At 44.8% G+C, this 14,707-nt stretch overlaps 1 protein-coding gene across 1 annotated transcript; it reads left to right on the top strand.

Moving 5' to 3' along the window:
- The first annotated feature begins 60 nt into the window (after positions 1-60).
- On the top strand, positions 61-5,124 carry TALDO1 (transaldolase 1). Its single transcript, NM_001031177.2, has 8 exons — positions 61-246; positions 1,162-1,285; positions 1,572-1,679; positions 1,950-2,081; positions 2,533-2,708; positions 2,874-3,071; positions 4,073-4,218; positions 4,889-5,124. The coding sequence occupies exons 1-8, from the start codon at positions 150-152 to the stop codon at positions 4,919-4,921; spliced, it is 1,014 nt and encodes a 337-aa protein (NP_001026348.2). The 5' UTR covers positions 61-149; the 3' UTR covers positions 4,922-5,124.
- Positions 5,125-14,707: the final 9,583 nt, after the last annotated feature.

Here is a 14,707-nt window from a genome sequence, read left to right as displayed (position 1 = left end):
GAGCGGGCGGCGCGCCCTCCCCCCGGCCGAGGGTGTCGGGAGCGAGCGGCGGGTGCGCGCGCAGGCAGGCAGGCGGGCGGGCAGGATCCCCTCCGGGCACGCAGCGTTCCTTTAAGGCGGCCGCAGCCCCCCCCGCGTCCTGCGGAGTTATGTCGGTGTCCCCCGTGAAGAGGCAGAAGATGGAGTCGGCGCTGGAGCAGCTGAAGCACCACACCACGGTGGTGGCCGACACCGGGGATTTCAACGGTGAGGGGGTGGGGAGGGGAGGGTGCCTTTGTGGCTAACGCAGTTGCTGGGGTTGTTTTGTAACCGCGTCCGTGGCCGTATCCCTGCTGGTATCTCCGTGCCGTGCGCTGGAATAGCTCTCTAAAGCTGCGTATCTGTTTCGCAGTGCGCTTTTATCAGCGCGCTGCTTTATCGCGAGTTGCTGAATCGTGAGTTAAAGTGCTTCCTGTCTGCATGGGATGGAGCGGCTGTGGGATCGCAGTCGTTGCGCAGGGGGGAAGCTATGGAAAAACACGCTGCTTCCTTCTACCGCTACGAAAGCCGAGTCAAACGCTGATAGCCCGCGTTCCCAGCCCCGGAGGAACGCTGGGGAAGAAGAGCTGGCAATAACTAGTTCGTTGTTTTGGACGTTCGGCTGTGCTAACGAGAGAGCCGGCAGGCAGGAGCCGCTGCAGGGCTTGCAGAGGCCCCCCGGTGCTGAGTCAGCCCTGCGTGCCAGGCAGCTCGGCTCTGATCGGGGCCTGACAGTGCGCGGCCACAGCCTGCTTTGTACACAGCTGTGTCACCTGGAATAGGTGCGGTGCGGGCTGAAGGTGAGCGCAGCGCTCAGATGGCCCATTGGGTGTTTGGGAGGAAGGAAGCCGGTACCAAGAAGTTGTCTTCAGCGACTCCGAGTCCTCGAGTGCAATGAGGCTCTAACAGCTTTTCTAAGAGATGGGTTTTGCTTTTGTTCTGGGGGCAAACAAATCCAAATGCCTGGCCACAGAGGGGAAGAGGGATCCTCTTGTCTTTCCTTCCCCCTGCCGTTCCTGGAATCCAGCTATGCTGGCAAACCTGATCATGGAAGAGGGTTTCTGCTTTTACACACCTGAGCAAAATGCTCGGAATCATTCAGGCCAGCTGATCGTTTCCAACAAGCCGTCTTGATTTCCCTAGCAATCGATGAGTACAAACCCCTGGATGCCACCACGAACCCATCTCTGATCCTGGCCGCCGCTCAGATGCCTGCATACCAGAAACTTGTGGATGATGCGGTTGCATATGGGAAGAAACTGGGGGGGTAAGTCAAGAGTTGAGTTGTTGGTTGGTTCCTTATCTGCTCCTCAGTAGGTGTGTATTTCAGACACTTTACTCATGCAAACTGTGTCTTGTACTCTTAGCAACGCAGTGGGTTTTCCACTCGTCTGCCTGTATACCCATCTCCAAAGGCAGAACATCACCGCTTCTGCTCTGCTCCAGGCGTATTTGAGCACAGGAATTTAATGCTAAATGGGCTGTGAAATTTGATCTTTAAATCAATGGCAAGGCTTGAATGCACTTTTTTCCCCCCCTCCCATGGTTTTTAGGTCAGAAGATGAGCAAATCCAAAATGCCTGTGACAAACTCTTTGTATTGTTTGGAGCTGAAATACTGAAGAGGATACCTGGCCGTGTGTCCACAGAAGTAGATGCAAGGTTGGCTCCTTTTCCTCTGGCTTACCCTAGGTCTTGGTACATACAAAGAGAGACACGATAGAGTTGAAATCCGTTCTTGTCTGGACAGCTGAGCGTTACAAGGCTAGCAGGGGTTTGTATTGTTAATATTTAAGGGAATGAACTGCAGTTCGTGTGCTTGTTTTAACTTTGGTGACAAAACTTGATGAGAACAAATACCACAGATCTGATCTCTGTCGTACTCGTACTGTTCCCGCACGACTTTGAAGAAGCCCTGTTCTTGTTCCAAAGGTTGTCTTTTGATAAAGAAGGAATGATTCAGAGGGCCAGGCGTCTGATTGACCTTTATAAGGAAGTAGGAATTGGTAAAGATCGGATTCTCATAAAGCTTTCTTCAACATGGGAAGGAATCCAGGCTGGCAAGTAAGTACTTCTGTACCTGCTGTGCTGATTCATGGCGTGCTTCTGGCTATTCACAGGCACTTGACAAACACGTTCTACACTTAAAATAAAGAACTGTTTTGAAAGCACAGCACCAGGAAGTCTGTTGCTAGGTCTGCAGTAAGCACGGTGGCATCCTGGAGCTTTCTGTTCATTAGGAAAAGTTTGTTCATACGGGGGCCAGGCCATTCATAAGAAGTTTCCTGGAGTGTCCCATTAAGCCATCTGTACTTGGTTCAATGAAAAACACTAAGTAGATCGTTGGGAGCCTGGCACTGCAAAACTTTGTTCTGCTACCTTTGAACTGTAAAGCTTGTAAACTGTACCACATCTCTAATGTAAGTCAAGAAACGAGTAGCTTAACCTATTAACTTACTGCTAGAGCGTACAGTAGGTGAGCAAACTGCCATTTTAAGCCAGCCTATGTCTGCAGGGTTCTGGAAGCAGAGTACGGGATTCATTGCAACATGACCTTGCTGTTCTCCTTTGCTCAGGCAGTCGCCTGTGCTGAAGCTGGGGTTACTCTGATCTCCCCATTTGTAGGACGCATCCTGGATTGGCATGTTGCTAACGGAGATAAGAAAACCTACGAGCCTTCAGAAGATCCAGGTTAGCTTTTCTTGTTTTTGAATGCAATAGCTATATGTTCAAATTTTAATTAACTTTAAAAATCCCCTTGTGAAGCAAATGGTTTTTTTTTTTTTTAGAATGTTCTAAATAACCACTTATAATTCAGTTGAAGCATTCTGAAAGTCCCCGATTTCTCTTCTCTAGGAGTGAAGAGCGTCACTAAGATCTATAATTACTACAAAAAGTTTGGCTACAAAACCATTGTGATGGGTGCTTCATTTCGAAATACAGGAGAAATCAAAGCTCTTACAGGCTGTGACTATCTCACTATTTCACCCAAGCTCTTGGCAGAGCTCAGCAAAGAGCACGTCAAGCTAACTCCCACGCTCAGCGTTAAGGAGGGTAAGTCCAGTTCTCTGTAATACAGATTTGCTCAGACTCCCTTTCTTCTTGAACGTGAAGAGTATGTGGTTCCATCCAGTTCCATGGTGCTTCCATTCTGCTTTAAGGCTAAAACTTGACCCTTCTCTGAAGGAAATGGTCATGTTACAGCTGTACCACTACAACTGCTTATACATGGTTAGTTCCTTAGGGTCTCAGTTCCCACTGAGTACATTAATTGGAACTGGGCTTTGGGCATGCTTAAATACTCAGTCTCTTTCCCTGAAGACGGGTAGGGAGGAGGAACTTCATGCTTCATGTACTTGGTGTGAAATCTTACTGATGGTTAGCAGAAATCCAAGCAGAGTTTAATCATTATGCTAATACTGCTGTTAGCTCTGGGCATGCCAAAAGATGTTTTCCCTCCAGAAACATTAGAGATGAAGTCACACGCAAGACTTATTTGATCTAGTGATACTCTGCCTCAGTAGTTTTGAGTGTATGTTCTCATGGCATTATTCTTGTGCTTCTGTAGCCTTATTAAAATGCTGCTTCTCAGTTCAGATGTTGGGATTTGTGTACAGCTGTAGTTGGTGCTCAGAGGGTGGTAGCTGGCTTGTAGGCGTATATCAATTGAGCTTTTGTTAGGTACTTGCCACAGGATCAAAGGCCTAATTGTTCAGCCTCTTTGCTTAGAATATCTCACTGCAGTATTCTTGGTAGTATTCCTGAAAGCACCAGACCAATTAGAAACAGATACAAGATAACAGCACACCTGTGAACACTGTATTTTGAAGGAAACTGATGATCTAGATAACCTTCTTATGAACGCAGATGAGGAGCATTTTGATTCTTGCATCCTATAGTGTGCTCACAGAGCAAGTCATGCTGAAAATGGTGTTAGAAACTTCTCAGCTTTTCATTTGGAGATGGCCAGAAGCTTGAGACAGTTTTTAAGAAGCCCAGGGTACCTGATGACAATCTGAAGAGTTTCGTTTATTTTTTCAATTGCCCTGGTGCAGCTCAGGCCTGTGACCTCGAGAAGATCCACCTGGATGAGAAGGCATTCCGCTGGCACCACAACGAAGACCAAATGGCTGTGGAGAAGCTGTCTGATGGGATCAGAAAGTTTGCTGCAGATGCAATAAAATTGGAGAGGATGTTAAAGGTAGATGCTGTATCGTGCTGCCTCTTTCCACCTTGCACACTCCTTTAAAAACTGCAGCTAACCCTCAATTGCTTACAGTACAGCAAAGGATTAGGAATCTGTCAACAAGTTGGGTCAGGTTTTGTACAGGTGGTGCTTGTTATATAGGACAGGCAGCCTGCAAACTGGCCACCTGAATGGAATGAACTTGATCAACTCCAGTGCATTTCATGAAGGAATTCATGCCATGTATAGACAGACATTTGGTTTTTGAGGCCCAAGGCAGTGTTTAGACTCACAGCTAATCAAGATAGCACTCCTATCTTAAATGAAAAGCCTCAAAGTGAAAAGTCTAGTTCTAGACTTGTTAACTGTCAGCAGTGATTTGAGACGCACCAATAATAACCAAAAAACTGGAAATAAGGCACACTTGTATTCCTTGTAGGAGGCTCCAAGAACAGAGGCTGAGCACAGCCAAGCCCTGTAAAAGTTTTCTACTGGTATAGGGCAAGTCTTCTAGAGGGGATTAACTGAATTTTATGGCTTTTTGGGGGAAAAAAAAACATATACACTAATCATTAGTTCAAGGCGCTCATAGACTGACAGCTACTCAGCAGTGATATCACTTGCATTACTGAAGCAAAATTCAGTTCCTAAACTGCCAATGCTTTGTTCACTTCTCTCTTTCTAGGAGCGAATGTTCGGCACTGAGAATGGGAAGTAAAAGAGGCAGAGTTCTCCTGACTGCTCAAGGCTGAATGAGTGGATCACCTGAAATTAAACGGATGTACAAATGTCTTACCTGTAAAAGTCTTATGCTGTGTATGCATAGATTTCTGTATCATGCTTTTTTAAAAAAAACAATTTGCAAAGGGACAAAACTTCATTGTTTTTGTGGCACTTTGTTAATACATGCAAATTAACACATCCTTTCCTTGTAATGTGTTTACTTCCTCACTGCGGGGGAATTGAGTGAGTTGGCTGACATAACAGTTTGGTTTCTACTAGGACATAATATTGTGGTTTATATTAAACTCTGAAGTGTCGGTCTACACTCCTCCTATGATAAGAAAACAGCTGTCTTTCATCCTGTCTTACTGTGACTTGTAAAAAACAGCAGTTTGCAGAAGCTATGTATGGTACAGGAACCACAAAGCAGTGGGCTCCAGTCCTTCCTTGCCCCTTCTTTGCAGCCAAGGTAGTAGCAGCTGCAACTTACTGAGTGGTAGAATTCACTGCTGTGTTGAAGCTGAAGTGGTAGTGCTGTTACAACACCAGCATGAGTTACACTATTTCGAAATTAGGTAACCAAGTCAAGCAGTTACTTGTTAACTTCATAACTGTTTAATCCCAGCTGACAGAATGAACATCTGGACACAGCTCAGGATTGTTGGTTATAGCTTTGTGTGTTGTTTTTAGGGGAAGTTACTGCATTTCTTTCTAGCAGCCTTGGAACTGCTGCCAACCCTACCACCAAATTGACTTAAAACAAACAAGAAAAGCCCTGTTATCATTCCTCCCTTCCTCTTTGTCCATAAGCTTCTGTTTCTTGTGAAAGAATAAGAGCTATGGGGCAGTCTTCTCTGAGGAATGACCTAATCCTAAACGCATCACTTTCCAGTTACAGGGCTCTCCATTAAGTAGGGATGCATCTGATTACATTTCATGGCGTACTTTGTTAAGACTAATTAAATATCTTCTTAGCTTATGTGGGTCCTGTTCCATCAAGAGCAGACAAGATGTTCCTGTTTCTGAGCAGGCAATATTTAACTATTTCCTCATGAGTGAGCCTGAACTTCTAGACTTAACAACACTAAGACTACAGTATTTACATACAAGCTATGTCCTGTTTGAATAACACAAGAAAAACCATGCCAAGAGAGTGACTGATCAGTAAGCTCAGTTGGACCCACTGGTAGTATTGTCAGAACAGCAAACTGAGGGCTGTTGTTTTAGCCAAGGTGAACAGCTGGAGTATCCCCAGAATCTGGGGCTGTGGAAGTGCACAGACAAAATGCTGTATAGAGAAGCCTGTGCAGTCGCCCCTGGACATTCACTGGCAGATGATAACCTCTGTACAGGATATTAGCTCACCTAGGTGGCAGGATGAGGTTCAGCCTGCCACAGCTTGTTGTGTATCAAGGCAAGCATGCGCCTTACTTCTTAGGAAAAGAATTAGCAGGTACTTGAAGGCACCACTGCAGTCTTACAGTTGGAAAGGTTCAGACATGTCTACGCTGCAGAGATAGCACTGACCCTGGCTGGTCAGTCCTTGCAGCCAGCTCAGGTGAAATACAGGAGGGACTACCTGTCCAAATTCTGCATTTACCAGTCCGTTGGTATCAGAGTTTTTTTGCTGATTCCTTTAGCTGAGATATTCTCCTGAGATTCATAGTTAGTTGGCATATACATATATACACACACACATCCATCTCCAAGGCAATATAGTGCTATCAGATAGCCCTGAGGCACCAGCATGTATTTTCTGCAGAAGAACATGAAGCCAGCTTCTTGAAACAGTTCAGCTATACATCTGCATCTAATGTACAATGATTTTTCTGCATCTGTCCTTGGTTTTAGTTGCAAAGCTGACTTTTGGCAGAAGGTCAGACCCCAAGTAGCTCCTTTGATATGGAAGGTTCTCTCACAACCAAAACCAGGACAGACTTCTAGGAACATCACCCGGTAGCTACAGCCCAAACAGACAGTGGCTACTGAGGGATTCATCTGCTTCAAAAATCCTTTGCAATCCAGACCCCTTCTTCCCACTTAGTTTTCAGAGTACCTGTTCTCTTATACTAGATCTTCTTGGGCAGACCTGCTGTGCCCCTAGCTGGTTGTCTCTGCCAAGATAAGGCAAGTGGCATCAGTTTAAATTCCCTATGAGCCTGAGTATGGCTCTTCAGAAACAGAAGTGCTAGTGGTGTCTGAAGATCTAGTGAGGAAGCCCCATGCTTGCAAAGATGCTGTTCTTTCAAATAGAACTAGGAATTAGAGAACAATCAGAGGAATCTAAGATTGTCCTCTGAATTGTACTCAGTAGGGGGGCTGCTGCTGGCCTTTCACTCTGCCTTAAAAATGCTTCCTCTTCCTCCATTCCCAGCCCCTGTTACCAACAGGTCCACATTTCACACAACCAAAGCACCGGACAGCATTTACAATCCCTCAGTTACAATTTGACATTGCAAGCTGGCCAAACCACCAGACTTCTGTGAGTTGTGCCCAAATACCTGTGCAAAGGGTGACTCCAAGCTCTTAAGGAGCCCAAAGGTGAGGAAGCAGCAATTCTGGTCCATGAAGTGGTGCCATCAACATAAGCTCACGTGCCAGACTCGTCCCACCCTGCACTTCACTCAGCAATCAAATCTTTCCCTGTGGAAGCTGGGTCCTTGCTCTCTGCAGCCAGACAGCTCAGGAAATGTCTGGAAGCTGCCTGGTCTTTATGGTTAATCCTGCTGCTCCGGGGGAGTGCTCTCCCTGTGTGCCTCTCATTCTGGGGACCATCTTTTAGCCTCAAGTTCTCCTGAGAGAACACAACACAGGGATGAACTCACACAGGAAGAGAATGGAAGCAAAGTCTTAGGAGATGGTGGTACCCATTGGCCTCCTTTCCCAAGGGCCACATCACTGGAGATGACAGTACACCTGTTACGGGTTTAGCTTAATGTGACAAATGCCCACAGACAAAACCCAGCCACCTCTAAGGCAACTCAGTGGATGCATCATCCAGCTGGGAAGCTGTGAACAGCAGTTCCTAATGGGTTTGTATTTCAAGGCAATTTCTCTCCTAAATAAAACATCATCCTAAGAGCAAGAAAATAACTCATGCAACACTTAAAAATATCACACAATCAAACAGTAACACTAGCAGTTACAAGCTAGAAAACAGAGATGGACAAAGCATATTCAGCAGAGCTATGCCAACTTCTGTAGATCTTCCTGCTTTAGCTTATTTTGAAACTTCCTGTGCTGCACACTACTCACATTTGTCATCTTGGCTTTCATAGCAGGTTCCAGCTGTCCTCCAACTATTTGAGGTTTGCACACTGCTGCAAGGAGCCAGGAGACAGCTCAGAGGAGAGAGGGTGCTTACACAGGGAGAAAGCTGAGAAAGCAAAGAGCAACCCTCCCAGTGGCTCATCACAGGACCTGACAAATTGCTCACCAACATGGGCACTTGGACTCTGAAGAGCAAAAGCCTCCTCATGAACATGTAGGCTATACCTCACATCTCCAAAGTATGCCATGGAAAACAGGGATGGGATGGGAAGAATCAGGAGCAGAAAGGAGGCTAACCTCTCCCCAAGCTCTTCCACAACCTTCCAGTTGAAGTAAGACAAGACCTTCAGCACTGTTACCCAAGATTTGATTTAAGACAAGAAAGAGGATGCTTTTCCTCTGTTGCTTCTGAAATAACCCTGAAGCAACTTAAAGCAGAAAACAGCATCTTGATCACTGCTCTCCTCTGCTGGCCTCAGTGGGAATTAACATTTACCTAAGGAAAGGCATAGTTTATTGGGCTGCTATCACTAAGAACAGCTGTAAATACCAATATTTTGCTTCTCTCCTAAAGGTACCTCTAGAAAATATTCTGTCATTATTTAAAGCAGTCAGATAATAAGGCACTATCACCAGTAGACTTCAGATAAATGACTGCAGAAAGTACCTCACCAAGGCACACAGAACATTCCTCCCATAAATGTATATTCCCTCTCATAGGCTTGAAATTAAATTGAACATTAATTACTAGTATACGGTCCCAGGCACTTCCTGGCAGCTGGGAGAGAGGATGGCTCAAGCTGCTACCATGAATACTTGTAAACCCAGAGCATCATCCCTGTGCAAGGAAGCAGATTTAGGGCTGTGATAAGCTGAGGCAAGGTACTGCACTGCATTGGGCAGCTCAGCTGTAAGCTGCTGAGCCCTCGGCTCCCACAGAGGGGCTGCTGTTCTCCACCAGGACCACACCTGAAGCTACAGGTAGACTAGGAACAGAATTTGCTGCTGTTTAAAGATTGATTGTGGCAGCTAGAGGGGTTTTACTTTTACAACAGTTGCAGGATATCTACTCCTAGGCTATAGCAACACTGCCCCATTCCTCCTCTCAGGTCAGGCTGTGACTGCATTCAGTGCCCTTTGGAACAGCTCCAAATAAGACTATTTTCCAGCTTCAAATTACCCTCAATGCAATTTGAGGTTGCAAATCACCAATTACATCCTTCCCTACTTCCCATTTGCCAGAAGGAAGCATTTCTTTCTCCTTCTTTAACAAACCTGAAGTTCCTTCAGACACACAATACACCAATAAGCATTTACAGATCTCTTGGTAATACCCATAAAGGCTTCAGCAGCAGTACAAGCTATACATTAGAACCCTGTTGCCCCTCAGTAACAGGGAGGGAGATCTCTACTGAAACACCAAACAATTGTTTTGTCCTCTCAGCAGCAACAAGAGCAACAGATCAGGACTGGAAAAAAAATCATAATAAGATCAAGCAGCTGAATTTGGCTAGATTTCATTTCCAAACCACAAACATAGCCTTAACAGCAGTAGAAATTAACCATAAAAATCGTAGAGTAGTTTGGAATGGAAGGAGGACTGAAGAGAAACTTGGCTGCAAGAAATACCTCTTTTTGCTCCTGGATGAGGCAAGTGCCCTGCACCCTCATGCCACCAGCAGAGCTACAGTATCTGTAGGCTCACATACCAGGGAAGCAGCTGGCCAGGGTCAGTAGCAAGGTTTAAAGGTAACTCTGAGGCATTCAAAAAGGTGCTCAGGAGACAGTAAGATCTTGCAGCTACAGAGGAAGGGGAGACAGGAAAGAGGAGCCCCAGTAACAGCCAAACCTAACTCCACTTAAATACACAGGGATCTGCTCCCTCAGCTCTTGACTTACCTGCACTGGTAGCAGCTGGAGTTTCCCATTTCAGTACTGGGCCTTTTTGCCTTCAGTGCAGGCTGGGTGTTTTGCAACGACTGATGTACATAGCTGAGCCTCAAAGTCCACATCCATTCTGAAACAGAGCAAGACCCCAGCAACTACATAAACCTTCAGCCTATGCATCTGTTTATCCACTCAGAGCTTCCTTACACAACTACTTTTTCAGCTTTATTCATCTCTCCTACAGTCATGTCTGAAGCCAGTTCATAAACTCGTTCCACCAATTGCCCTATGCTTCCTCAGTTAAGAGACTGAGCATAATAGATACCTGCTGTCTCTCAGACAGGCTTTTAGCTGTCACAGTCATAGAGACAAGCTTAGAAATACTGAAATACAACCTTCAACCAAAGGGACAAGTAAAACAGAGGAGAAGAAATCCCAAAGAACAAGTATGCTTGATTTAAAAATCATTAAACCCACTTAGAACCAGTGCTTCCTAGGCAACTTTGGCAAGCCTTCCTGCAAGCCTTTCCAAAGCCTTAGGGCAGGGATAGCTCCATTTATCACTTCAGCCCACTGACCAGGACATCCCCACAAGATGGGCTTCACCTGAGCAGCCCAGAAGTACCAGCACAGAGGGCTACAATCAACCTCCTTTTTGCTGGGGGCAAATATCTGCAGTACACCTCTAGGTGCTTTTGGTTGAAGTGCCAGAGGTAAGGTTTAGTCTCTCCCGAGACAGTTGGGGAAAGAGACCCCACACTCCAAACAAAGCAGGAATTTCTCTGAGTTAAGGTGAATGGGGACTGGCCCAATAATCATGCTCATATTGCAGTGGCTACCCTGGGACAAATCCACGTCTGTATTTATGGACACCTCCTGCAACTGCAGAGAGAATGCAATTGTGCCCAAGATTTTGCTGGCATACCAGGTTGGAGAAGACTGTTCTTTCTGTGCTTCAGTCCCAAACTGCAAGGAGAAACAGTGCTGAATCTCCCTACACATGTGGCTCTGATCCATTCCATGGGATCCTGTAAGCTTCTGTGCATAGAGATCCAAGTCCCTGAGTACTGCTGCAAGAGAAAAGCATATTAAAGTAATAGAGCCTCCAACAACAGATTCTACTCGGGGCTAAGTGAGGGTCTAAATTAACATGTTAAGCTTTTATTTTTCACTGCAGTTCTCAAGCAGGGAATTAAGTGGTAGAAACCTAATTTAAAAAAAAAAAAAACCTTTAGAAAAAAAAAAAAGCACTTTTTGTTTAACAGACTGTCCAGGCAGTTTAGCTTGGAAGCATAGAATGTAAGTTGGCAAATGAATCATTTCTGCTTTGCTCACACAACTGAAAAAAAAAAAAACAAAACAAAAAAAACAACCACACTAAAACGATGACAAGTAAATTTGAGGCCTACAATAAGCAGCCTGAATGGAATTAAAAAGCAAAAAATACCTTTTATTTGGGGTCAAATGAAACATTTCGTCTCACAGCTTTTGCTGCAGCCTTTGAATTTATATATTAGGTACAGGAAAAAAAAAACTATTTAATTTCAGTGATTTATGCATCTTCTTGGCTAAAAAGTAACTTACCATGTTGAGCACAAAGTTGCAAATTGTAGTAAATTGATGTAAAAAAAATAAATGATAATCCCATGTTCAGCTCTGGACTCCATAGGCCACATTTTGTTATTCATTCCTTAAGGTAACAGCAAGGTTACAGCTGCTGACACACACACATACAAAGAAACACAGAGCTGTGGGCACTCAACATTTCAGTTTAATCTTCTATATGGATTTAGCTACTTTTATACTAGAAAATACAGAGGCTTAGCAGCACAAGTCCCTCTGCTAAAATCAACATACATGCAGAGGCTTCCCCTCCATCAGGAATACAAAACTCATCTTGAAATTGAGAATAGATATTGCCCTCCTAGATAATCATCATTACAACAAGCAACAGCTCAGGCTTCAATATAGTCTAATGGATAAACATCTCCAGCACTCCTTAAGAAAAGCAAAGACAAGTTCGACTGTAGATCCATCTAGCACAGCGTCCCATCTCCCACAGTGGCCAGCAGCTGTTGAGGAGGATTTCAGACCTAAGAAAACACCCTTTATGCTCTGCTTTCCAGTGCAAAAGCCACTGGGGGACTGCTCTTTGGGCTGAGAAGTGCAGATCTTCTGATCCCCAATCTCAAACAATAGGGAAAGGATCAGCCTCCTACCATATGAAGTTTTCTTACAGTTGTATCTGCCAACACAAGGAGTTTTTCCTCAAATATCTACAAATCTAATAGGCTATAACTGCTATTATACATGCATTGGCCATGCTGCTTACCATTAATCAGGTTGACAACCACTGCTTACTCTCATTTCCCAGTTATTGTGGGAAGTTCACAGAATCACAGCATCCTCTTGGCAAAATTCTGCCTAAGGCAATGCAGCACCCTAGTAATACAAGTCCCACTCTCTCATTCCCAGGGATATGTGGGTCCATTTTTACTGCTAGTGCCTAACCTAGGAGATCGAGAGCAGAACAACTCCACAGGCTCCTCAAACTCACTTCAGGTGGCAGCACACCTACCTAACTGTCATTCAGTTGCTCAAGATTAGACACAAACAACTTGAAAGAATCAGCTACAATTCAGCACTGGTCCTCAGCTTTACATAAAGCAAAACTGTAAGATGGAGATCTGTTGGAAGAAAAGGGGTTCAGCAACAGCCTATTGCCATTGGAGAAGATGACAAAACACAGAAGTCTTTCATGAAGGTTTCAAATGATGCTACACCCTTGTCCTCCTAAGAAAGGAAGGAGCAGGGGACAGCACATCCTATTGCCATAGATTACTGGGAAGTCCCAAGGTACAGCTCGCTGCATACAGCCCAATATATAGTCCAGCATTAACATGCATTCTGTGCTACTGTAGCTCTGGGTGATGTCACATGTTTCTGCCTCTCTCTTAGCTGCATGCCACCTGCCCAGCACAGGTGCACCGACATGGCAGGCCTGTCCTCAGGAACCGACAAGAGGAAAGTAATCTTTTTGCACTTGCTGTTTGGGTATGAAGTTTGCTGGTGGCTGAGGAATGAGGATGTCGGCGTGGAGCAGTATCACCACCTTGTGGGAGGCTGCAACAGCACAGACAGCCCTTTTCTATAGTTCATACTGCTGCAACTAACCAACGAGCAGAAATGTAAAACTTTCCCGTGTGTTTGCAGGCACTTCTACACATTTTGCAAGCACACAAAGCTTGGTGGGTGGGAGAGCTTCTCCTTCCTCTTTGAACATCCTCTTGCATCACACAACCCAAGCTGCTGCTCCCAGCAATTGCTCTCAGTATCTCCTGTATTCTTCAAATGAGGGTGCAAGAGAGGTACAGGAGAGTATAGCCCTTAGGAAAAGAGTTCAAAGATTTGACACCATAATGTATTCTTAGCCTTTTAAGGCAGAATTTTGGTTGCTTAGCCATTGAGATAGACTAGAATACCCTCAGTTTCTGATTTCCAGCCCCTGCTGTGGTTGTGAGACCCCATGAGGGAACTCAAAACTGACAGCTGGGTGCAACACTCAAAAAGTATTCTCCCTGCTTTCCCTCCAAAAGATAATACCTTGGAAGCTCTAGGAAAAAAAAAAAAATCTATGAACATGCTCATACACTAATAGAACAGTAGTGTAACTCACTAATAAAACACTAGGGTAACTAACACAGTCATCAGACAGCAACAAGGTTCAAACTTTCCGTAAGGGATCCCTTTAGGCAAATGCTCTGAAAGCATTCTGAAGAGAGGATTGTTCCCTCATCCAAAAAGCTTTGGCTGCCAGACACCTTCTCTGGCTCCAAAGGATCTACACTGCCTACAGCTACATTATTAACTGTAGGAGAGGTATAGTAGCACAGATAGTGACCATCTATACCATATAGAGGTATAGTAGCACAGACTTGTGACCAAAGCCCAGGCAGGGTGTTGAGGATTTGCCCGTTCATCATCTTTATGTTATTCAATCTTTTGCGCTGTCAACATTAAATTTACCTGAAATATCTTCTTATTATTGTTACAACCCAAATCTAAATTCAATTATGATGCAAAAAGCACCAACATTCCCATCACTCCCAAGCAGCTGTTGCTCCAGCATGCAAGTATGTTATTTTCAGCAGCCCTCAACTTGCATAAAACTGTTGGCTCTTATTACCTGCTCTCTGCCTTTCCTTTCTTCCCTGCAGGGACAAACTACGCAGCTCTGGTGGTGAGTGTGGTGCCCGGATGCACAGTGACACATGCTGGTGAAATCTTGTGTGATTTCCTGAAAAATACAGGAATGCTTCTCTACAGCTGTGAAACAACTGCTGCAAAGAACATCCTAGGGACAAATCATCCCAGAAAGCTCCCCTCTCCCTTTAGATTCAGCTCACAAACGTTCCTGATCTGCATACTGCAGAAGCACTCTTAATGCTTCTAGCAGATGTGAGTTTGCCCATCAGAATATCAGAGCAAAATAGAATATGCTCCCATGTGTTAAGCCTGCTTATAAAAAGCAAATCTGCAACTTCTACTCAAACAGAAGTGGAAAGAAGATGTCAATTCAAACACCACAGCTCATTAAAGGCCCTTTTCTTATCTCCTGTCAAGT

The sequence above is a fragment of the Gallus gallus genome, chromosome 5 (assembly GCF_016699485.2).
Source record: "Gallus gallus isolate bGalGal1 chromosome 5, bGalGal1.mat.broiler.GRCg7b, whole genome shotgun sequence".
Classification (NCBI taxonomy): Eukaryota; Metazoa; Chordata; class Aves; order Galliformes; family Phasianidae; genus Gallus; species Gallus gallus.
Note: the sequence above shows the minus strand (reverse complement) of the source record. Positions and strands in the feature narration are given on the sequence as shown.

Coding starts and splice junctions, on each gene's coding strand:
- TALDO1 (NM_001031177.2), top strand. CDS start 150: ATGTCGGTGTCCCCCGTGAAGAGGCAGAAGATGGAGTCGGCGCTGGAG. Junction 1,680..1,949: donor TCCACAGAAGTAGATGCAAG/GTTGGCTCCTTT, acceptor CTTGTTCCAAAG/GTTGTCTTTTGATAAAGAAG. Junction 2,082..2,532: donor GAAGGAATCCAGGCTGGCAA/GTAAGTACTTCT, acceptor CTATGTCTGCAG/GGTTCTGGAAGCAGAGTACG.